Raw genomic sequence first — 25657 nt, 5'->3', positions numbered from 1 at the left:
CTCAAAAGCCTTCAAGACTTCCTATTGCCACAGATGTAAGCCAAAGATCTCCTTGTTTTCGAGGCTCTCCCTGGCTCCCAAGGCCCCAGCCTACAGACTCAGCCTCATTGCCCACTCACTATCCCATACATGTTCTACAAGCCAGCACAGGTGAACTTGCCCCAGTTCCTGAACAGGCCCTGTACTTTCCAGCCTCAGGTCCTCTGCCCACCAAACTTCTCCTGCCTGAAATATTCTGGCTGAGTCATTCTTCCCACATACCCTGAACAAGACGGGCTGCCAGTCTCCATCCCTCCCAACCAGGGAAGGAAGGGCACCTCAGCCTAGGCATCAGAAATGTACAAATAAGGGAAATTCGGTATCTTCAAGGAGAAGCAAGGACAAGAAGAACTCCACGGAATGACGGCTGGTAACAGTAACACCACCACCTTCTGGAAGCCTCTTGATCCACGCCTTATCTCACCCTAACTAATATCAGAATTTGTTTCTTCTGGGTTTATCGCCTCCACCAGCTCAGGAGCTCTCCGAGGACAAGGAGCCCGTTATCTTCGTGCCCCCGGCGCCGAGCATAAGGACAGACACAAAAGGGCCTCAGTTACCGAGCGTTTTTATGCGTGTTAACAGAGTAAGCAAGAGGCTTACTCCCCTTTAAAGAAGACTTCCCCGGAAAAACTGAACCGACGGGATCCCCAAAGGAGGAAAGGACCGACATACAGGGCTACCTCGTTCCCACGCCTTCCCAGACAAAGGGAAGCGGCGCACTCCAAGTCCCTGCGTCCCGGGACCCCAGGACGCACAAGGAGGGGGACAAGGCGGACGGCGAGTCGCGGCCCTCGGCCCCGCCCCAGCCGCCTCTCACGCAAGACTCGCCAGCCACGCCCCTGTCTCCACCGCGCCATTCCGGAAGCCGCTGCGGAGCACTCTGGGACTTCCAGAGGGTCAGACGCATGCGCAAGGCCTAAGCCCGAAAGGAACGGCGCGGGGCCTGCCTGCGGTGCCCTTAAAGCACCGCCCCATCCACCGGGCTTCCGCTTTCCGCTAATGGACAGCAGCCCTCACTAATGAGGGGGAAGGATCCCGCCGGCGCGTCGTACGCTGGGGCCAATCACGATGTTTGAGGACCCGGGGCCCTGGATCCGGGCGTTTATTAGCCCCCTCGAGTACTTTACTGCTGTCAGTACTCGAGGATCCTCCATGGGTGTTCTTTGCGTTGGTACTGGCGACAACCCTGACAGGGCGCACACCCCTGCTTTGCAGTCGGGGTGACACAGTAGGAGGAAACCTGGCGATTATTGCATGATAGGCGCAGCTCTCAGCACTGCGAAGTCAGTCCTGTTACCGTTTTCATTTTACAGATTTAACAGATTTTCTAATGGCAAGAAGTAGAAGAACTCACCTCTAACCAATGGTTTTTTCCCCTTTATTTATTTTTTGTATTATGGAAGTACCATAAAACATTCTCACTGTGAAAAAAAAGTCTCCCTTTATCCCTTACCTCCCAAACTACATTCTCTCCCCAGAGGAAATAACTTTGTGTATTTTTCTGGACCTTAATCTGTAACTTGTTTTTTCCATTTAGTATATCTTCATGTTTTTTTCTATTTTGATATATAGATCTACCTCAATTTTTAAAATTCATGTATGTAGGCATGTACCATAATATATTTAATCTTCAATCATTTTCCTTTTGATGGACGTTCAGATACCTGATTTTCACGTGTGTGTGCAAATGCTGTTCAGAATATTCTTGTATGTGTATCTTTGAACATAAATGTAATTATTTCTGTAGACTGACATAGTCTGGGTCAAGGGTGTACACATGCATAGTTGTTCCCTAATACTGCCCTTGGAAATTATCATATTCAAGTTTTTGCCCATTCGAGTTTGGTGCATTTTCTGCTCTTAACCAAGGGCCACTTCACAGGTATCTTTGGTGAAGTCTCCCTTTTGCAAACTACAGCATGGGAGTGTAGTAAAGGTCTCCATCCGCAAATCTCCAGTGGCTGCCTAGAGTTTCACCAAAGGCGAATATCATGTTAAAATTCAAAAATTCAAGACAAGTTAGACATTAAGGCAATCTCAGTCATTAACACCTCAGTCTAAATGAGTTTGTTAAGCCCAAGGTTCCAAAGGCTTTACAAAAGCAGCTTTTTCTAGTGGACAAAAGTTAAGAGGATAGAATAGGCAGAGGTGGGGCACTGGTCCAGTTGGACTATATGGGTAGGAAATCTCGGGCAGTTTTTTTTTTTTTTTTTAAGTGTACAACTCGCTGGTGTTTAATAATTCACAATGTTGTGCAACCACCACCTCTATCTAGTTCCAGAACATTTTCATCACCCTCAAAGGAGACCCCATCTCATCAACCGTCACTCCCCATTCCCCCTTCCCATCCCTTGAACTAGGATCTGCTTCCTGTCTCTACAGATTCACTGTTCTGGACCTTTCATATAAGTGAAATTGGATGGTATGGGGCCTTTTGCATCTGGCTTCTCACTCAGCACCATGTCTTCGAGGTTCAGCCACATCATAAGTGTGTATCAGAATGTCACTTCTTTTCATGGCCAAGTGGTATTCCACAACAGCCACCCTGCTCTGAAAAGGGGCAGCAGCAGCAACCGCTTGGCCTGCATGGGGGTGGGGGTCACCCTGATGAGGACACTCCTTTTAGCAGACCTCTCCACATCAGCTGGTGCTGTCCCGGGCTGAGCAGGGCCAGTCAACATAAAAGTCCTAACTGTTGGGGGCAAAATACCCCCCGGCCACCTCTTTTTTGCGTGAAACAGCCCTCCTTTCAGCTTCCCAGCACAGACTTCCTCTTGAGGGGCTCTTGCTGGGGTCCCCTCTGTGGCTCACACACGGGCCAGGGCTGCCCTGGGCTCTCTGCATGGCGCTGTGTTTGCGTGGGGGTCCCCTCTGTGGCTCCCCCCACCCCCACAGCATCACCAGTGGCCTCATCCCCAGTGTTCACACTCTGCTCTGCTGGTGCAGGGCTGACACCCATGGGTACTGAGCCAGAACCACCTCCTTTAAGAGATGAACAGTGCTCTGAATGCCAAAAGCCCCTGAGAACTGAGGCAAGGAGTGGTGGGGGTCTGGCTGTGGTGTTTCAGATCCCCTCCCAGACTCCGCCTGGCCGTGGGGCGGGAGGGAGCTCGACAATGCTGGCAAGAGCATTCCAGACTGAAAGCGCAGCAGATGTAAAGGGCATGGGGCGGGAGAGGCCAGGAAGCAGAGCAGACAGGGCCAAAGACTTGCTGAAGGTCACAGGGCATAGGGGTGGCCGAGCCTACATCTGGCTGGGGGACACCAGCCAGGCTTCCTGGCAGAGGGGAGCTCGGGCATCACCCTCAGGTCCTTGAGGCAGTAAAATCTGGGAGGCTGGGGTGCAGTCACATGTTGGACAAGAACCGGTCCAGGCACTTTGCAGGGGCAGGGGCTGACCTGCGCTGTTCCCCTCGGAGGCTGTGCCATCTTCTCTCCTCCTCTCCCTACCACCTTCCAATGTCCAAGCTTTCAACAGGCAGCTGCGTCCAGGCAGTGGCTCCAGAATCAATGCAGCTCTCTGCAACCTGTCCGGGGCCCCAGAGCAAATCCTTCTAGGGCAAATCTTAAAGTTTCCTAAATGAGGTGAGGGTTTCCCACGAGGCACTGTTGACATTGGGGGCCAATGGTTCTCTGGGGTGGTGGCTGTGGTGGGCACTGCAGGATGTTAAGCAGCATCCCCAGATACCTTATTATAGTGCTTTACAATATTCATATAGGGCTTATTTTTAATTTAATTCTTACTGTCATATCTTGCTTTTGCCTTTGAAATTCTAATCCTTACTGTGGCTTTCATTCATCTTCTTTTTATTTTCACTGTTGAAGAAAATGGACAGTCTTTGTTCTTGTGAAACTTACATTCTAGAGAGGGGAAATATGCAGTAGACAAATGTACATCAGGTGATCACAAAACTATAAAGAACAGTAACCTAGGGTGAGGACCTAGAATGTCAGGGAGGTGTGACTGTAGATAAAGGAGTTAGGGAAGGCCTTTCTGGCCAGGTGACATAGAGCAGAGACCTGGAGGAAGAGAGTGAGCAAATGGTGAGGGGATCTGGGGGAAGAGGGTCCCAGACCATGGAATTGAACATTGCAGAGGCCCTGAGGGAGATGTAAACTTGATGGTGTTCAGGGAATCAGAGGGAGGCCAGTGTGGCTAGAGTAGCCTGTGCAAGGGAGTGAGGGGAGATGAGATCAGAGACGCAGCCGGAAGAGGCATCATGTCAGGCTTTGGGGACAATGTAAGTGAGAAAGAAAACCATTTAAAGTTTTGAGCAGAAGAGCAAGGTTTTAAAATAATCAGTCTAGCTACTCTGTTGAGAATGATTATTCTGAGGGAAGAGAAGAAGCAGGGAGACCAGTTAAGAGGCTGTTGCAATATCAAAGTGAGCACTGAAAGTGGGTTAGACAAAAATAACAGCAGAGAGGACTGAAAGAAGGGTCATGTTCTGGATGTATTTTGAAGAGGGAGCAAATGGGTTGGGAGGCAAAGGGCAAGAGAAAGAAGAATGGAGCATAATACTAAGGTTTCTCCCTGAATTACCACAGGAGCCTCCTAAGTGGCCTCCGTGTCTCCAGTCTTGTGCTCCTACAACCTTCCATCAGTTATGGAGGCTCTGGGAGCCCAAAGAAGAAATGGTACTCCACAGGATATAAATGGAGGGAGGTGGGTTGTAAAATAGACTGATAAACTTCTTTAGGAAAGTATTTCTCCTTCAATTAGGCACAACACAGAGCCATTTTTAAAGCACTGTCACATGCATTATCTGTTTTGATCCTTGCAACATTCCTTCCAGATATCATATTCATTTACAGATGATGAAACAGAGAGCTATAGAGGTCCACTGACTACCATAGCTAATTAGTTCCAGAGTGAGCCTAAAAAACTCAAGTCTCTTGATGCCCAGTATCCTGAACTTTCCAAGGTATCCTGCTGCTCCTATTCATAGAGCAGAGTAAACATGTGGCTACATTGGCAGGAAAGAAAGAGAGAGAGAAACCAGAGCCCAAGTGTGGGGAAAAATCAGATCAGAGCAGTGCTTCTCAGGTGCCAGATTCACATGTCTCCTGAGCTGCCCAGAACTTCTCCAGTGCACCCTAAGGTGCTTTTTCCTCCATATTCTGAATTGCCAATGTGCAAAAGCCCTGTAACCTGTTTCTTAACTCCATCGGCCCTGACCGTGAGATAATTCTGTGCTTTAGTGTCATAGTCATAGACCACAGGCCAAGGAAAAGGCACTCCCAGTCCTGCCCTCAATGGTTTATCCAATGACAAGGACAGAGAAGGCAAGGGGGAGAATCATCTCAAAATTCCAGCTTCATGTCGTGAAAAGCAAGCTCTTCTTTCTGCAATTTCCAAGGGCCCTGCCACACCAAAGTATTTCTAGCCAAGTCAAATATACCCAGATGCCAGGGACACTGAACAGCTGGCTTTCAATTTCCGATTCTTCTTTCACATGTTTTTCTTCTCTTTTGATTTTAATTATGGGCTAGGCAATCTCTTTCTCAATAGACTATTATCTGTACCACTTATCGATCACCGCATAAAAAATTATCCCCCAAACTTTGTAGCTTAAAGTAAAAAAAAAAAATACTTATTATCTCATAGTTCAAGAATTCAAGAGTGGCTTAGCTGGGTGGTCAGGGGCCCTCATGACGTTGCAGTCATGATGTCAGCAGGGGCTGCAGTCAGCTGAAGACTGGAAGACCTGTTTCCGAAATGGCGCACCCAAATGGCTGTTGGCTGGAAGCCTTGATTCCTTGCCATATGGGTCTCTCCATAGGGCTGCTCGAGTGTCCTCAGAGCACGACAGCTGGCTTCCCCCAGAGTGAGGATCAAAGAGAGCAAGCAAGGAGCAAGCTGCAGTGCCTTTTATGACCAGTTCTTTGAAGCCACACCTTGTCACTTCTGCTTTTTCCTGTTTGTTAGAAGTGAGACACTAAATGCAGCACACTTTCAAGTGGAGGGGATTTAGATCTTATTGCTGACAGGGTGACGCAGGAATGAGACACGGACACAAAGCTAAGAATTAAGGGAGCAGGGGGCCCACTTGCATCTCGTGCTAGGTGGACGACAATGCAGCCTTGCTCCAGCTATTTATTTCAGAAGATCAGGTGTACATGCTAAAGGTGCTCAGGTGGCGGCAAGCCCATCAGGTGTGTCCAATCTAGGTTTAAGCTAATGGTAGTCACAAGACACACCTCTTTACAGGGTGGGCCTGCATGGCATTCTATGCAGGCCTGCGGCTCAGCGTTCTAAGTCACCACCCTAGATATGCCTCAGGCAACATGGAAGACTCAGTTTCCCACAAGATCTTACCTCTTGAAGGAAGGCATATCAAAGAATTCATGGACATTATTTTAAAACCATTATAACTTCCATCCTATTCTTTGTACTGTTGTTAAGATTGTCTTTTCTAGTCATCAGCCTGACAAATCCACCTTCCTTACTCTTCTTTAACCCTCTGAATTGGCTCCCAATGATGAATAAATACATCATGACCTCAACCTTTACCCTCTGCCTCAAGACTTCTTTTAAAAAATCAGATCAGCCTATGTTGCTTGATTTCTCTCCCCACTGGCTTGGACTCATTGTCTTGATTTTCCTAATGCAATCATTCAAACTAGTATTCAGTAAGTATCTACTATCTGCATAGCTCTATTTGCCCAAGCCTATTCATCATTCCTATTTTCCAAGGCTTCTTCCATTTTACATATGCATTTAAAAATACTTCCTCCTCTAAGAAATCCTCAGAAGGGAAGTGGCACTTTCCTCGCTATCTTTCCGCTACTCTGATTTCCTTCTCCTTTCTACCTCACACAGTGAGTTTGCTATAAATAAGGTTATGACAGCATGTATTCATTTTGCATGTGGAGGTTTTTTTTTCCTTTTATGGGTCCTCCATATTCAGTTATGTTCTTGGAGTTACCCCAGCATGCTACAGAGTTGGAGTTGAAAATAGGGAGAGAGTAAAGTGTGTGCAAGCAAGAAGAGTGACCTGGAGACTAGACGTGCACAGTCAGGTGGAGTTTGGTTGGCACCCTGCCTGGGCAGTGTCGGGAGTTGTCATGGTCTAGTTTGAGAGAACACTGAGAAAACAGTTTTTTTTTCCAAAATGCTTTCCCTGCTTGCTGTGTCATGTAACCAAAAATTGCCATGTTAAGATTATTTCTTTGGATGGAGTCACTGTTAAAATGTATATTCATCAAAAAGTGGAAAATAACAAATATGAAGAAATGGAACCTTCATGCATGACTGATGGGAATGTAAAATGTAGCAGCTATCATGGAAAACATTCCAGGACCATTCCTCTGAAAGTTAAACATGGAATTACCATAAGACCCAGCAATTCCACTGCTAGATGTATACCTCAAAGAATTGAAAACAGGTACTCAAACAGATACCTGTACGCCAATGTTCACGGCAGCACTATTCACAATAGTCAAAGGTGGAAACTACCCAAGTGCCCATCAACAGAGGAATGGATAAACATAAAGGAATGAAGCTATAATAAATGCTACCACACAGATGAACCTTGAAATCCATGTTGGGTGAAATAAACTAGACACAAAAGGACAATTATATGATTCCACTTAATTGAATTATCTAGAATAGTCAAACGCATAGAACCAGAAAGTAGAATAGAGTTACCAGGGGTTGAGGTAAACGGGGAATAGGGAATTATTGCTTGATGGGTACAGAGTTTCTGTTTGGGGTGATAAAAATTTTGGAAATAGTAATGATTGTGGTCACTGTGAATGTAATTAATGCCACTGAATTGCACACTTAAAATGTTTAAAATGGCAAATTTTATGTTATATATATTTTACCACAATAATAATACTCAACAAACATTTATTTATCAGTCATTCTGTGCCGAGTACACCCTTCAACAAATCAGGTGCCGTGAAAGACACAGCCTCTGCCTCTGAGCCTCTCACTATTTGGGGTGTGGGTGATGAGAGACAAACTAATAAACTGATCAAAATCAGTGTGTTATGTAGTATTACTATCAGGAAATAATTTCTTCAGTATTATTCACCAGGTTCCATACACTGTATATATCTAATCTTGTTTGATTCATACAACAGCCCTTCAAGGTGCAGGACTCTCAGTTATCACCCAGAGTCTTACAGCTGGTGGGTAGCAGGTCTGCCTCCATCACCTCCAAGTCCAGGATCTCCCCACTGTTCAGGGTTACTGGGGGAGCAGCACAGAGAATGAGCCTCTAACACATTTGGGAGAAGGGAAGGTCAAAGTTGACTACTCAGAGGAGATGATTGCCTTATGCTTTAGTTTCCTAGGCTGCTCAGGCAAATACTGTGCAAAGGGATGGCTTAACCAATGGGAATTTAATGTCATTTCTCACTGTAAATGAACCAGCTGGAGCATGTGACCAGTCTCCTTACAGTTACAGTTCTCATAAACCAAATAACTGGAATTCGGGTTTATACCTCAGCCTTTAGGAACTTGGTTATTGTGAGTCTACCCCCTAAGAACTGATCTCATCTGAGAGCATTTATCAATGAACTTTTTGAGACTGCAAGACTCTGGACTTTTGCGAATTCACCAAGATAATGCCACCAGTTGTCCAGTCCTGGAGACATATCTCAGTATTTCTTTGTAAGAAACAGAGAAAATAGAACATGGTATTGGTCTGCAACTGGGAAGATAACCTCAGGACAGGACAATATAGTTAAATGTCTTTAGAGAGCATTATGGAAGTGTGGGAAAGGGGGAAATTTGACTTTGTTTTTTTAGTGTTGCCCAAGGGACAGGATAACCCCAAACTGCAAACATGAAAATGATTCATTTGACAAATTTAGTTGCTAGTGTGAAAAAGCAGAATTCATGAGGCTTGTTAACTCCATTCACTAAGCATTTATTGAGCATCTACTATGGACAAGGCATGTGTTTACAGATGCAGTGGGGGACACGAAGCTGAAACTAAACTAGTCCTAAAACCTATTAATCTACTTTTCTCTGGTAATGTAGTTGCCAAGTAACTTTGTCATATTAACCTGGCTCCTCCGCCTGGGAAAATAGCAATGAACCATGGTGGATAAGGATTCCTCTGGCAATTCCAATAATGCACAGAATCACAAACTGGCATCCTGATTCTAATACCTGAGTTCCTCGACTGAGTCAGTGCGTGCTGGACTGATTGCTGAGTTCTAAGAACTGTAAGTTCGAGAGGCAAGATCAGCACAGAGAATCTTGTTTTATGGATGAATGATTCTTCTTAGGCTCTTAAATTTGCTGAAAGGAACTCAGAGCATTCCATAATCACCGAACAGACTAGTATATTCCAATGCTGGAATCAAACCCAAGAGCTAGGACTTTTAGATGGGATGATTTAAATAAAACTATAGCAAGGACTTATCTTTGGGTAGAATTGAAAAGCAGATGGTCTTTCCTACCTTTTCTCATTAAATATTAAATGAGGCAGAAGGAAGAATGGGACATGAGCATAAGGGAGAAAGTAAGCAAGATGACAGAGGATGTATGGATGTGTTAACATACAGCAAACTAAAGAGAAGAAGAGACAAAAAAAGAAGGACAAAGACGATGGGTAGGTAAGATGAACCGTGTGGGCCTTCATATGGGGTTAATAATACCTGGCTTGATTTTGTGACATTATAATAATGGTATATAAGATACTGCAGGTGGCGGTGCTTTAGAAAAGTACAGAATTCTCTAGAAATATAAGGTATAATAAACAACATGTGGACATTGGAGACAGACAATGAGATAGGTCTGAACTAGGTTGATAACCACTGGGCCTTGAACGGCACATGCTAGCCCTGTTTCTGTAGTACACAGTAGGTTGTTTTGGTAAATAAGTGTAGACATGCCTCGGTTTTGCCAGGTCAGTTCTCCTCGTGTTCACCTGACCAGAGAGATGATGACAAAAACTGTGTAGAGAAGAAGAGGCAATAAACGATGGAGAAGTTTTGCTTCTCTCAGCCAACTTCCCTTCCTTTCCTCAGCAGCCTTCTTAGCGCCCCCTTCACCTCCTTGTTCCTAAGAGTGTAGATGAGAGGATTCATCATGGGCGTGACTACCGAGTAGAAGAGGGAAATGAATTTGCCCTGGTTCTGATTGCTGGACTTAGCTGGGAGCAGATATCCATAGATGGCTGAGCCATAGAAGAGGAACACCACCACCAGATGGGAGAGACAAGTATTAAAGGCCTTCTGACGCCCCTCAGCTGAGCAGATCTTCAGCACCGCCTGAGCAATGAAGCAGTAGGAGATGAGGATGATGCTCAGGGGAACAGCAGTGAAGAAGGTGCAGACTCCGTTGAGCACAGCCTCATTGAGACTTGTGTCTCCACAGGCTAGTTTGATCATGGCGGGCACCTCACACAGGAAGCTGTCCACCCTCCGATGCCCACACAACGGGAGCTGCAGAGTGAACGTTGACTGGATCACGGAGTTGCCCAAGCCACCCAACCAGGCAATGGCAGCCAGCAGCCAGCAGAGCCGAGGGTTCATGGTGGTGGTGTAGTGCAGGGGCCGGCAGACTGCCACATAGCGGTCGAATGCCATCACCACCAGCAGGATGCACTCAGAAGCCCCTGGCCAAAGGAAGACATAGAGTTGGGTCACACAGCCACCATGGCTGATGGTTTTGTCTGGGCCCCATAAATTGATCAGCATTTGGGGTACAGAGCTAGTAGTGAAGGCAAGGTCCAACGTGGAGAGGTGGCTGAGGAAGAAGTACATGGGTGTGTGGAGCCGGGCATCTAGGCGGGAAAGCAGGATGATGGTCGAGTTTCCAAGTAGGGTCAGCAAGTAAGAGATGAGGATGGCTACAAAAAAAATCCTCTCCAGCTGGGGATGGTCAGATATACCCATCAGAATGAAACCCCCTAAGGAACTGTTGTTGGCCCTCTCCATCACTGGTTGCCTTCAGTGCCTTGAGGAATCTGCCTGGGGAAAACTGCTGGGAGCAAAGCAAGTGAAGAAGAAGCTATTGGATAAGGGGGATCTGCATCAGGGAAGGTCTAATAGATCTCCAAGCTTCACAGTTATGTAACAGTTTAATTCTTACGAACAAAAAGTTTGGTGGCAACCCTCAACCACTGTCAGTCCCACAATGAATGGAAACTGATTCCATCAGAATGACAAACATGAGCTATCACCAAAATGAAGGAAGTGCTTAATAAAGATAGAACAAAAAGATTAGGGCTCTTCAGATCAGAACAGTGGTTTACAACAGGGTGGAGGGATTTGACCATCAGGAGTAGATGCAAAAATTCTCAAAATATTCATCTTCCCATATTTGATATGCTCAGAGAAGTGGGAAGAGTACATACTGTATTTGGAAAAGCTCCCCAAAGTGTCTGATGTATTTCCTCTTCTCCCTTCTGTATCCTTCCTCTCCCAGTTGAAAACTGCTGATCAAGAAAGACGAAGACTGAGGAAGAACATGACAAGTATAAAATCATGTAAATAATGGAAGAAGGAGTGAACGCAGATGTGGTCACCAAATACAGAATAGGTGACTATGTGAAATAAGAGGAGATAAGTGTAAAAGAAACAAAACTTCACATAAGCCCAAGTAAGTTTAGGTGGAACAGGCTAAAAATATAAACAAGTTTCATACAAAAAGGGGTTAAGTTAATGGGCATCCATAACTATTAAAAGAAACTAGAAGATTCCAGAGAGATCCCTGATGTTTTGATGTAGATGGCTACCATGCCCACCTCTAAACCTTGGAGTAATTCTTAGTATCTCATGAACAAAAAAATAGCTTTTATTAATATTGGCCAATTACCATCTCCTTTTCTTGGCCAGGACTTAGGCTCCTTTGAAGACCCTAAACAAAGGCCCTTCCCCAGTATCTTAGATCTCTTGATTAATAAATGAATCTGAGAACAAAACAGAAATAGTCCTTGGATCAGTTGGCCTCACCTGGATGCTGAAGATTGGGAGGGAATACTCTCAACTGGCCACCTGTGTAAAACCACAGCAGATCCGGAAAACTGGCCTTCTCCAATCACAGCAGCTGACACCCCCATGTAGGGATGCTTGACCTCAGAATTCAAGCCTTGCTTTTAATATTAGCCCAGGCAAAAACCTCATTAGGAAAGGGAATCATAAAAAGCAAAACAAAACCAAAAACCTAATCCTGCATTCCAGATCCCAACAGAGAGGTTTTTAGGTAGATTTTGTTTCAAAATATTTCCTTTATTTTGGAGATAGTTGACAGCGATATTCCTGATGGTTCAGTTTGTGTCTGACTCTTGCACATAAGTTCTAAGTTAGTATTTTCTTGATGACTTGGTCAGAGTTAGGGATATGGTTTTCAAAATCAGATGGTATTGTGATAGTATAGAAGGTAAGAACCAAAAAAGCAAAATAAACTTTGTCTAAAGGTTAAAGGTGGAGGCAGAATACAATCAAAACCTCTCAAATCAAAAAGATTTGAGGTAATAGATAAAGTCAACAGGGATTCCCCCTCCCAAATACTGGAATTCAAGAATCAAAGCTAGAGGAGTTTGCATCTTAAAAGAGTTAAACTTAGGACCAATAAAGGGAACAAGTGCATAGTTGAAATAACCTTTTGCAAACTATTACTCCCAAGAAGCACCAAAGTTTAAAAATATTAAAATTTAAGTAACAAAGTTATAATGCAAATTTAAGGGAATGTGTGCTTTTCTGAGGGGTCCCTAACTTTTGATGTTAGCATCAGGGAGGTCAACCAAACTCTCCTAAAAATGTGTTCTCTGATTGGAGAAAGAATCCTGGCTGAACAGGCTGTAGGCCTGACCAGGTGGCAATTCTGCTGAGCAAAGGATCCTATAAAATAGAAAAAGGACTAAATGCATGGTAGTACGTTAAACAAGTACAAAATTTAACACCACAAACTCAGAATGGTAAAAGGCCTGCAAGCACAGACATTCCAGGGGTAGATCTCAAAGCTGCACCTGTCCACAAGCTGAAGGCAAGCGGCAGCGAGTAACCCCAAAGTGCAAAATCAACAAAGGAGTGTTCTAGGTGAGGGGCGGGAAGCAGGCTTTCTGCTGTGACTGCTTTAGGCGGCTGCTTATTGGAGCGGGTTACCTGGTTTGCCTGCCCCTTTAAAAAGGATATGGAGAATGTGCTGATTTTTAGGGAACGGGAGGAAACAGATCCTATGAAGACAAGTGAAGCCTCAGTCTTGTTCATGAAGCAATGGTTACAAGATGTGTGTTTTTGCCTCCCCACCCCCACCCCAGTTACCGTCTTCACTGTTAATGGTGGGATTTTAAAGTTGAGTGAGTACTGCTCAAGTGTCTTCCTTGTCTATGAAAAACAAAAATAGGCTTAAATTAAAAGCAGGGGAAATTGTGATAAGACTTTTTAAGCTTTCAGGGTGATAAGATACAGGTAAATTCTTTGGCATGGGGAGAGATTGGGGTGGCTTACAGATCTGGAGGAGCCGGGCTGTACTTCAGCCTCTCAGGGTTCCTTGCTGCTTGGGGATTCTGTTCCCAGGCGGGGGTCCACACACAGAGGGGTTTCTTTCAGGCTAAGAGTTTCCCAGCCTCTCTCCTGGCCCGTTCTAAAGATGATCTTTGTTAAATAGTTCTTACTGTGTCGTTTTAAATCTCCCCTTTGCAGTTTGAGCAGTTGGCCTTCCTGCCTCCTCCCCGAGCGGACCGAGAAAGCTCTGCACAAACGCTCGGGGGAGGGGGATCTACTTCCTCGTCTCTCCAACCTTGCTCCTCACGGAGGAGCCTGAAATCGGTTAAAGGCCCTTGAGCAATCTCTTTTCTCTTTTCTGTTTCCTTGCCCCATCTTCCTTCCCTCCCTTCCCCGGGCTTCTCCAGTAATAAAAGTCCATGAACCGTTGGTGGAAATATACCTTTGGCGGCAGGATTCCCCCAAATCCCTCAGGCTTTCCCTGCTCAGGGAGGATCCAGCAGGGAGAGCGAGCGAGGAATCCGGAAGGAGGCTGCGGCCGCAGGCTCTTAACCCGGAGGCGCGGGTCGGCCGCGGGGAGGCCAGGCTGGTCCGGCGGGTCCCGCAGCGCGCAGAGGGCCATGTCCGCCCCCGCGGGCCGGGGCGGGGAACGCGCTGCCCCTGCAGGACGGCCTCTTTCTCGCACCCATCGCCTCTCGCGAAGGCAGGTTTCTAACTGAAGCAACAATAATAGCTGCACTTCTTGCATAATTACTAATTATATAATTTTCTTCTCTTCAAGGTGCTCTCGCGTTCTCTTAGTTCCGCAACGCGCAGGAAGGGCAGGTGACGTTCCCTACTCGGTGGCTGAGTAGAGGGGGCAGAAAGTGGAGCTTGATGAGTGGTCAACGGTTGTGACCTCAGCGACGGCTTTTCTCGCTGGACAAACGCAGGACATCCCGGGGGCGCGGGGCAGGGGGCCGCCGCCCTTCCCTCCCTCCCCGCCGCGCAGCAGGGCTCCCCCAGCCCCACCTTGTCCACAGAATTTGTAAAGCATTTTTTTAAGCAAATGAAACAAAACAAACCAAAACCAGGGTATCTTATGCCTAGGAAATTAGCATTTTACTCACTACTTCTGAAATGTCTTCTTTGAGGATTTTTTTTTGGGGGGAGGGTCCCACTATTTCCGGCTCTTACATAAACCATAAATGAGGGCCATGACCTTAGACACGCACACGAGGCTGTGTGGAAAGCGGTAACTTACGAAGGACTGGAGAAGCCTAGGAAAGGAGACCGGCGCCCGGCTGGGACGGCGAGCGAGGGGGTCTCCGGGAGCCTCTCCCGGGCTCAGCGCTCCGCCGGCTGCTGCTGCACGCCCACCAGTGCCGCGCAGTTGACGGGCATCATCACAGCCAGCGCACCTTGGCACACCAGGTACATACCGTTATTCCGCTTTTACAGGAGAGGCACTGAGGCTCAGGGGTGTTAAGGAGCTTGCCAGAGGGTAGAGCCAAGATCTAAAACCAGGTCTGTTTCACTCCCAGGTCCATACTCATGAAAAATTGGAGAACTTAAATGTCCATCAGTAGGGGAATTCAGGAATTTAAGCAACCACTTAAATGAAAGTAGATCTGTTTGGTTCTGACATGGAAGAATGTCCTAGGAAGATTCAGTGAAGAAAAAAACAAAAACAAAACAAGTTGCGAACCATTTGTATAATACCGTCTCACTTTTGCAAAAAGCTTTCTATATGTACTCATATACACATAGTGCATCCATGTACACACACGTGTTGGTATACATAGAGAAAGTCTGGAAGAAACAACAAATAAGCAGCTGAAGGTGGGAGTGGGAATGTGGGCTGGTGAGGAAAGGTCTTTCACTTTTTAAAATTTTATACTTATGTGTTGTTTGAATATATTACAGTGAACTTGCCTTACCTTTGTAATTTAAAAATTTTAAAAGATGAATGGGTATTTTAATTTAAAAATTTTTAGTTACAAAGATTTTTGGTTAATTAAAAAAAAAATTCAGAGCAAGAAGGATCCCCCCCGGATCACTGCGTAGCCGGGTTATTTTGACCTGATGTGGGAATATCAGAGCCCAGGGAGTAGCCCACTCTGGCCAACGGCGTGCCTGCCGGGTGGCAGTCTCGTGGTCCAGCTGGGATTCCTTGCTTTCTCTTCTGAACCCCTCTAGCATTTGTATTTATCACATATTGCCTTGTAAAGTTGATTATCTTTTCCTAGCCATTTATTTACTCCACAGTTATTTATTGGGCACCCACAGGGTCCCAAGCACTGTTCTGGGCACTCGGGATTTGGTCCCTGCCCTCAGGGAGCTCGCAGTCTGGTGAGAAAGAGTCAGGACATTAAAAAATAAACAAGGTAGATAATAAGTGATCAGTGCTGTAAGAAAAAGAAAGGGAGGTAAGAGGGATGGACAGTGACAGGGAGTGGGCAAGTCATCTGTAACAACATAGAATTTTTGCAGAGACCTGAACACAGATGTCTGGGAAAGTGCACCCTAAGCAAAAGGAGTGGTGAGCCCAAAAGCCCTGAGACAGAAGTGTGCTTAGAAGCATTAAGGAAGTGTCATGAGGATGTGATGCTGGAGAAAATAAATGGGTGTGAGAGTATTAGGAGATGAGTTTGGGACGGCATCTGGGGTCAGATCATGTGGAATCTTCCAGACCATCTATGATAAGTGCCTTAGTCTCCGGGCTGCTATGACAAATACCACACGGGGTTAGCTTAAACAATGGGACCTCACTGGCTCACGGTTTTGGGGATTAGAAAGCTTGCTTCCTCCCCAAGTCAATAGCAATCTGTCTGGCCAGCAATCCTTGGGTTCCTTTGCTTTCCCATCACATGGTGGCTTCCTCTTCTTTTTCTTCCAGGTTTTGATGACTTCCAGCTTCCCCCTGTAGCCTTCACTTCCATGTCCAATTGCCTTTACTTATAAGGACTTCCGCCATATTGGATTAAGGCCCCACCCTCATTCAGTTTGGGCACAGCTTAACTCATAACATATGGATCACATCTATAGAAGCAGGGATTGGAACCAGAACATGCCTTTTTGTGGAGGACATGCTTCAAACCCCAACACCAAGAGTTTTATATTTTATTCTGAGGAAAACAAGAAACTGTGGGAAATTTTGAGCAAAAGAGTGACATGATCAGCACAACAGTTGGGCAGCCATGTTGGGCAGCCATTGCAACCATTCGAGTGAGAGCTGATGGTGGCTTGGTCCACAGCACTAGTGCAGTGACTAAAAAGTGGTTGGATTCTGGATATGTTTTTCAGGTAGAGCTGACAGGATTTGTTGATGGCTTGGACATGCAGTGAGAGAAATCAGGAGTTGAAGTTGACTTGAGGGTTATTGGCCTAATAACTGGAAAAATGGAGGTGCTGAGAGGGAGCTAACTGTGGGAGCCCCACAATTCGGGGGGCTGGGATTAAAGAGTTTTGACATGTTATATTTGAGATGTTTGAGTAAGCACGGACCTGGGATGCACAGGCATTGGATGTGTTACTGTAGCTCTGGGCAAGAGGTCTGGTCTTGTGTTCTTGATGCTCTGATCTTGAATCCATGTCTTATTTTCCTCAACTAGATTTCATACCTCTACACTGATACAGTGCCTGGATCATAGGAAGATGCTCTATACATGAAAAACAGAAAAGTTTTAAAAATTTGAAGTGAGAAATAATTCTACTCAGTTTATTGCAGACTGTCATCATTGGTCTGTGAAAGACTTCTCTTATTCAGCTAAACATTAGTTTACTTTATTTACTTTTCTCACTTGATTCTCAACCCCAACTCTGATTCCTTCACATTTTCTCATAGTTACCTATTCTATCTAATGTGTTTTACATAGGAGTGTTTGGATATATGTGTATCCCTGTAAAGCATAATGTTTTGTCTATGTAAATGTTTTAAATTAACATCAATGTGTATATTGGGAGAGCTGGCATTCTCATTCTGTTTCTTACTTTTTAACTCCTTTTTCACAATGTTTTTGCTGTATTTTTAAAGATGAAGTCATGCTGTCATGTACATTTAATTTAGAGTTTCTAATGCTGAATATGCATCTGTCATATTTTATCTACTCCCTATGGATGAACATATAGCTTGCCTTTAATTTCTCACTTCCAGAAACAGTACTGCAATGTATTCAATGTATCCAATGACCTGGATGAGAGTTCATTTTATAAATACATATATATATATATATATATATATATATATATATATATATATATATATTTAAATACACACACACACACACACTCTGCTGGATTATAATGAATACCACCAAATTGCCCCAAAGGGGCTGTAGCAGTCTCCACTCCCACCAGCTATGAACGGAGGTTCCTGATTTCCCTATGTCCTAACCATCAACATAGTGTCATCAGATTTTCTAATTCATGCCAAGCTGATGGTTGTAAGACAGTATCTCACTTCAATTAGCATTTCAATGATTTCTAGTGAGGCTGAACATTTCTTTATAAATGTGCCAGCCATTTTTATTTCTCTCTCTGTGAATTGCCTATTCATATCCTTTACCCGGTTTTCTTTTAGTTTTTTTATGTTTTGCTTATTTGTTTGAAGTATGCATTAGTATAGTCTAGATATACTTTGCCAGTTGTAGACAATGCAAATATTTTCCTCTAATTTAGTATATTCTGAACTTTGTTGAAAAGAAATCCTTCATTTTGTGGTTATCGTATTAATACATTTTCTGATTTAAAGTTGGTTTGGAAAAATAAATAAATAAATAAAGTTGGTTTGGGCTTTCCTTTCCAATCCTTTCCAATCCCAAAGACACAAATATATCCCATTTCATTTCATCTGATAATTTCATATTTTTATTAGGTTTTTAATTCTTCTGCAGTTCACCATTGTATAAGGTGTGAGACAGTGATCCGACTTAATTTTTTTTAAGCAAATTGGAGGTTTGTTTTCCCTCACAAAAAAGTTCAGAGATGGACAGTCCAGAACTAGAGATGTGGCAAAAGCTCAACAGTCATCAACCTAGATTCCTTCTGTCTTTCGGCTTTGCCATCCTTAACAAATCTTCTCCTCTCAGGGCCATCCGTGCCCAACAATGGTGGCTGCCGCTCTAGCCATCATATCCGTTTTCCAAGGAGGAAGGTAGAACAGGCTGTTTGTGGTTCTTTAAGGGCGCTGTCCCAGAAGCCCCACCAAACAACTCCCTCTTAGGTCTCACTGGTAAAGATTTATTCATATGATCACACCTAATTGCAAAGGAGGCTCAAAAATGTAGTTATTTAGCTGGTCACAATAATTATATTATGCAGTATATCATATTGTATATCATATCATGTCATAACATGTCACCGTACATCGTATCATGTATCATATATCATATTATGTAGCCCCATTTATAGAAGAGTTGAACATTAAGAAAGAAATGGACAAGGGTATTGGGTAGCCAAGTAGTATCCCTGCCAGAAGCAGAGTATTAACTGTTTGTGAAATAGACTTCTGTATTGTTTGGCTAAATACAATGACAATGCATTCATTAATTTATTTTTTAAAATCCAATTAGGAAAATTTTTTAAATTATTTTTTATTCAAAAAATGTTTTATTGAGGTAAAATTCACATAAAATTCACCGTTTTAACTGTTTTAAAGTGTACAATTCAGTGGCATTCAGTACATTCACAATGTTATGGAACTATCACTACTGTCTATTTCCAAGACATTTTCATTACCCCAAAAGGAAAACCCATACCCAGTAAAAAGCCACTTCCCATTTCCCCTTCTCCAAATCCCTTAGCGACCACCAATCTACTTTATGTCTCTATGGATTTGCCTATTCCAGATATTTCATGTAAATGGAAACATATAATCTGTGGCATTTTGCATATGGCTTTGTTCACTTAACATAGTTTTTTTAATGTTCACGCACGTTGTAGCATGTATCAATACTTTATTCTTTATTATGGCTGAGTACTATTCCATTGTATGGATATATCACATTCTGTTTATCTGTCCATCAGTTGATGGATGTTTGCTTTGATTCCACTTTTTGGCTATTGTGAATGGGGCTGCTATGAACATTAGTGAGCAAGTTTTTGTTTGAACATCTATTTTAAATTCTTTAGGGCATATATCTAGGGGTGAAATTGCTGGGCCATATGTTGATGCTATGTTTAACTTTTTGAGGAATGGCCAAATTGTTTTCCACAGAAGCAGCACCCATTTTACATTCCCACCAGCAATGTACTGGTGTTCCAATTTCTCCACATTTTCACGAACACTTGTTTTTTTAAAAATTATTATTCTATCCATTCTCGTGGGTTCAAGGTAGTATCTCCTTGTGGTTTTGATTTGCATTTTAGTAAACACATCCTTTCATGTGCATACTGGCCATTTGAATATCTTCTTTTGAGAAGTGTCTATTCAAATCCTTTACTTATTTTTAAATTGGGTTGTTTGTCTTTTTATTGTTCAGTTGCAAGAGTTCTTTATCTGGAAATTAGAAACTTATGAGATACTTTATTTGCAAATATTTTCTCCCATTCTATAACTTGTTTTATTTTTACTTTTTCAATATTTTACTTGTCAGCACAAATTTTTAAAAATTTTTTGATGCAGTCCAATTTATCTATTTTTTCTATTATTATTTCTGTTTTTGGTGTCACATCTCACAAACCATTGTGAAATCCAAGGTCATGAAGATTTATCCCTATGTTTTCTTCTCAGAGCTTTCTGGTTTTAGCTCTTACATTAGGTCTTTGATCCATTTTGAGTTAATATTTGTTTATGATTTGAGGGTAGGGTCCACCTTCACTCTTTGCATGTGGACAGCCAGTTGTCCAGAAACATCTGTTGAAGAGACCATTCTCTTCCACATGAACAGTCTTGGTACCTGTGCCAGTTTGGATGCACAGTGTTCCCCAAAAAGCCATTATCTTTCATGCAGTCTTGTGGGGACAGACTTTCTTGTGTTGATTAGATTGGAATTCTTTGATTGAGTGTTTCCATGGAGATGTGACTCAATCAACTGAGTGAAACATTTGATTGGATGGTTTCCATGGAGGTGTTGCCCCGCCCATTCAGGGTGGGTGTTGATTGGATCCCTGGTGTCCTATAAAGGAATTCTCAGACAGAAGGACCAGAGAGCAACTGAGAGTGACACTTTGAAGAGGAGCTGCAGCTAAGAGAGGACAAAACACCCCAAGAGAAACATTTTGGAGAACGCCATTTTGAAATGTAACTGGGAGCAAGCAGATGCCAGCCATGAGCCTTCTGAGCTAACAGAGGTTTTCTGGGCACCAATGTCCATCCTTCAGTGAAGGTACCCCCTTACCTTGGACACTTTATGGCCTTAAGGCTGTAACCAAATAAACCCCCTTTGTAAAAGCTGATCCATTTCTAGTGTTTTGTGAAAAGGCAGCATTAGCAAACTGAAACAGTACCCTTGTCAAAAAGCAATCCACCATCAGGGACTGGTGGTTTGATGGACTGAGCCTTCTACCACAGGACTTGCCCTTGGGAAGACTGTCACAGCAAAGGAGAGGCTAGGCCTGCTTATAATTGTGCCTAAGTGTCTCCTCCTGAATGCCTCTTTGTTGCTCAGATGTGGCCCTCTCTCTAGCTAAGACAACTTGGCAGGTGAAATCACTGCCTCCCACCCGCCACGTGGGCTCTGACACCCAGGGGAGTAAATCTCCCTGGCAACGTGGAATATGACTCCCGGGGAGGAATCTAGACCTGGCATCATGAGATGGAGAACATCTTCTTGACCAAAAGGGGGATGTGAAAGGAAATGAAATAAGTTTCGGTGGCAGAAAGATTCCAAAAGGAGCTGAGAGGTCACTCTGGTGGGCACTCTTATGCACAACATAGACAACCCTTTTTAGGTCCTAATGAATTGGAACAACTAGCAGTAAATACCTGAAACTATCAAACTACAACTCAGAACCCTTGAATCTTGAAGACGATTATATAAAAATGTAGCTTATGAGGGGTGACAATGTGATTGGGAAAATCATATGGACCACACTTCCCTTTGTCCAGTGTATGGATGGATGAGTAGATAATTGGGGGCAAAAAAAAAGGCACCCAGCATTCCTTTTTACTTTAATTGTTCTTTTTCACTTTAATTTTTATTCTTACTATTTTTGTGTGTGTGGTAATGAAAATGTTCAAAAATTAATTTTGGTGATGAATGCACAGCTGTATAGTGGTACTGTGAACAACTGAATGTACGCTTTGTATGACTGCATGGTATGTAAATATATCTCAATAAAATTTTAAAAATCCACCATATATGTAAGGATTTATTTCAGATTTTAATTCTATCTCAGTGGTCTATGCATCTATATTTATGCCAGTGCCACATACTTTCAGTTACTTTGGGTAAATTTTGAAATCAGAAAGTGTGACTCCTCCAACATTGTCCTTTTTCAAGATGATTTTGTCTATTCAGGGTCCCTTGCAATAACATGTGGACCGCGGGGTCCCGCCCTTTCCGCTCGGCGGCTGAGAGGGCAACGCGGAGGGCGCTGAATGCCGAGCCCCGCAGGACCTGATTCTACCGGAAGGCATTTGTTATCGGAGTGGCGGCAAGGCTGGAGGAGTAAGACCAGAAACGGGAATCAAGGCAAGAAATGACTGAAGCCTAGAGCTGAAGCCCTGGACAGGTGGATCTCTAGTAAGGCCATGAGAGTCCTACTAAAGAGCGCTGAGACCCTGAGAACTTAACCAAAGGCCCTCTACCTCAAAAGAGAAGACAGAAGTACCAGGAGTACTGAAGATGGAAGCACCTGGTGCCTCTTGCAGAGCGATGAATGGTTTTATTGGCGGCAGGTGGTTGGCAGGGCGATCGAGGCACCCAATTATGCCTGAGCCCCAAGTCAAGGCGAACTCTAACTCACGGGATGGACAAAATGGAAGATATTTATAAGCTTTTCAGTGTTCAAAAGCCTCTTTTTATACAAAATCAAATTTTCAAAGCACATTATCTCCGAACAATATAACCGTACTGGATATGTGAAAGAAAGCAGTGTAAATAACACCATATTCACAATGACCATCTCCTGTAACTTCCCAACTTTTTACCAACCGATTAATTTATAGGCCTTACTCTGAATGCTTTCTTGCTCTATCTTTGTATTCCCCACCAGCCAAGGAGTTCTTTCTAACTCTGTTTCCTATATTATGAAAGATTAAGTATTTTTATCAAAATTAGAACACTGAATATGATTTTATAAACTATAACTCTCCCCACATCCTGCAATGCTGATATAATTGTAGGGGAAGGAGACAGTGCTTTTCTCTCCTAGTCCTGAAAATAAAGTCCTTAAGTCTATGAGTAACAACCTTCCTACTCAAGGCCCCTAAAACTAAAAAGTTTGATTACCTCTGAAACAGATTTTTTTAAAATGGCAGTGAATTAGTAGAGAGAATTCACTGCAACCAGAATGTGTGATGGGACATTGTACATACAATGTGCATGTTTAACAATGAAAGGAAGTGACAAAATGTGAATTGTAAAAAGAATGAAAGAATATATATGTCAGGTGCTTAAAGAATACCAGTTTACGTATATAACTTACATAAAATACAAATTTTTACGTCTTTAAAGTAATTCCTATAATTCTGGTATATGTTTGAAAATAAAACTACACTTTTACATATTCTCTATTTCAGAAAAAAAAGTTATGAGACTACCAACCTGATTATATAGAAGAACTTTAAAATGTTTGTGAATGTCATCTTTTTAATACTGGAAGAAAGAAATATTCTGTTGTGTTTCATATAGTGTTTAGGATGTCCTTCATGGAGCTGATTAAAAAGATGCAATTTGAAAACAAAAAAAAAAAAAAATAACATGTGCATTTTAAGATCATCTTTTCCATTTCTTAAAAAAATGCTGTTGGAACTTTGATAGGGATTGTTTTGAATTTGGTAGATTGCTTAGGGAATATTACCATTTTCACAACATTAAATCTTCCAATCCATGAACATGGGATATCTTTCTATTCATTTAGACCTTCTTCAATTCCTTACAGCAATATTTTTTAGTTTTGAGTATGTAAGTCTTGTACTTCCTTAGTAAAATGTAGTTCTATGTATTTTATTGTTTTTGATGCTGTGCTTGTTTGAATCTGTTATACACCCCATAAAAGGCCATGTTCTGTTAATCCAGTCTTGTGGGGGCTGACCTATTGTGGGTGAGATCTTTTGATTGGGTTTTTTTCCATGGAGATATGACCCACCCAACTGTGGAGCTGTGACCCTGCCCATTCAAGGTGAGTCTTAATTAGTTTACTGGAGTCCTTAAGAGAGCTGACACCCTTAGAGAGAAAATGCCCAGAGACATTTTGGAGACAGCCATTGAAACCAGAACCAGGAGAGAAGCTAAGAGATGAAATCCAGAGTTTTCCCTGGAGAAGCTAAGAGAGGCCCTCCAGACACTTAGAGAGAAATACCCTGGGAAAAACAAGTAAGGATACACAGGAGCTAAGAAAGAAGCTAAGATAGAAGCCTGGAGACATTTTTGAGAAAGCAATGAAAACCAGAAATTAACCTTGGGAGAAGCCCAGCAGACTCTGGCCATGTGCCTTCCCATGTGACTGAGGAACCCCAAATGTCATTGGCCTTCCTTCAGAGAAGGTATCATCCTACTGATGCCTTAATTGGGACATTTTCATGGCTTAGAACTGTAAGTTGTGAATTAATAAACCCCCCATTGTAAAAGCCAATCCATTTCCGGTATTTTGCATTCCAGCAGCTTTAGCAAATCAAAACAGTTGCTATTGTAAATGAAATTGTTTTCTTAATTTCATTTTCAGGTTGATGCAATAGTTTTTGTGGATTCTTTAGGATTTCTAAATATAAGATGATGTCATCTGAAAATAGAGATAGTTTACCTCCTTTTTTCCAATCTTTGTGCCTTTTATTTCATTTTCTTGCATAATTGCTCTGGCTAGAATTTCTGGTACACTGTAGAATAGAAATAGCAAAAGCAGATATCCTTGTCTTGTTCCTGATCTCAGAGGGAACGCTTTAGTCATTCACTAATGAGAAGATGTCAACAGTGGGTTTTTCTTAAATGCCCTTTATCATGCTTAGGAAATTCCTTTCTATTTTTAGTTTGTTGAGTTTTTTTTTTTTTAACCACAAAAAGGTGTTGGATTTTGCCAAATGCTTTTTCTGCATCAATTGAGATGATCATGTGGGTTTTTTCTGCTTCATTCTATTAGTCTATTACATTGATTGATTTTCACATATTGAACTCTCCTTGCATTCCTTGTGTAAATTCCTCTTGGTTATGATGTATAATTCTTTTAATGCTGATGGATTCTGTTTGCTAGAATTCTGTTGAGAATTTTTGCATCTATATGCAGAAGGATTAATGGTCTATAGTTTTCTTTTCTCACAATATATTTGTCTGGCTTTGGTTATCAGGGTACTGCTGACCTCGTAGAATGAGTTACAAAGTGTTTTCCTCCTCTTCTATTTGTTGGAAGAGTTCAAGAATTATTGGTATTCATTCTTCTTTAAACATTTGGTTGAATACACTAGTGAAGCCATCTGGTCCTGGGATTTTCTTTATTGGGAGGGTTTTTAAAGTTGTGGTAAAATATGCATAACATAAAAACATTTTAACAATTTTAAATGGAAAATTGTTGACATTAAGTACCATGATCTATTTCCAGACTGTTTTAATAATCCCAAACCAAAATTCACACTTACTTAGCAATAACTCCTCATTTCCTGCTATGCCCAATGCTGATAACCACTAATCTATTTTCTGTCTCTCTGAATTTTGTTGTTCAAAGTATTTCATGTAAGAGAAATTATACAATTTGTCCTTTAGTGTCTCTGGCTTACTTCACTCAACAGGAAGTCTTCCAGGTTCATCCATGCTGTAGCAGGTACCAGTACTTCATTCCTTTTTGTGACAGGATAACATTTCACTGTGTGGCTATACTACATTTTATTTATCCTTTCATCTGTTGATGGACACTTGGGTTGCTTCCACCTTTTGGCTATTGTGAATAATGCTGCAATGAACACTGGTGTACAAATATCTGTCTGAATCCTTGCTTGCAGTTCCTTTGGGTATACACCTAGATGTGGAATTGCCAGGTCATGTGGTAATTCTATGTTTAATTTTCTGAGAAATGGTCAAATTGTTTTCCACGTGGTTGCACCATTTTACATTCACACCAACAATGTATG

General features: G+C 42.8%; 1 protein-coding gene across 2 annotated transcripts; it reads right to left on the bottom strand.

Moving 5' to 3' along the window:
- Nucleotides 1-7559: 7559 nt before the first annotated feature.
- Nucleotides 7560-14240, bottom strand: LOC119518216 (olfactory receptor 2C1). 2 transcript variants are annotated; one of them, XM_037815308.1, is made up of 2 exons: nucleotides 13459-14240; nucleotides 7560-13335 (listed from the first exon to the last, which is right to left on the bottom strand). In XM_037815308.1, the coding sequence occupies exon 2, from the start codon at nucleotides 10942-10944 to the stop codon at nucleotides 10006-10008; it is 939 nt and encodes a 312-aa protein (XP_037671236.1). In that variant the 5' UTR covers nucleotides 10945-13335; nucleotides 13459-14240; the 3' UTR covers nucleotides 7560-10005. The 2 variants fall into 2 exon arrangements, with proteins under 2 accessions (XP_037671236.1, XP_037671237.1); XM_037815309.1 differs by lacking the exon at nucleotides 13459-14240 and having other exon boundaries at nucleotides 7560-10990; nucleotides 13273-13298.
- Nucleotides 14241-25657: the final 11417 nt, after the last annotated feature.

The sequence above is a fragment of the Choloepus didactylus genome, chromosome 21 (assembly GCF_015220235.1).
Source record: "Choloepus didactylus isolate mChoDid1 chromosome 21, mChoDid1.pri, whole genome shotgun sequence".
Lineage (NCBI taxonomy): Eukaryota > Metazoa > Chordata > Mammalia > Pilosa > Megalonychidae > Choloepus > Choloepus didactylus.
This window is presented reverse-complemented; position numbering and strand designations above follow the sequence as displayed.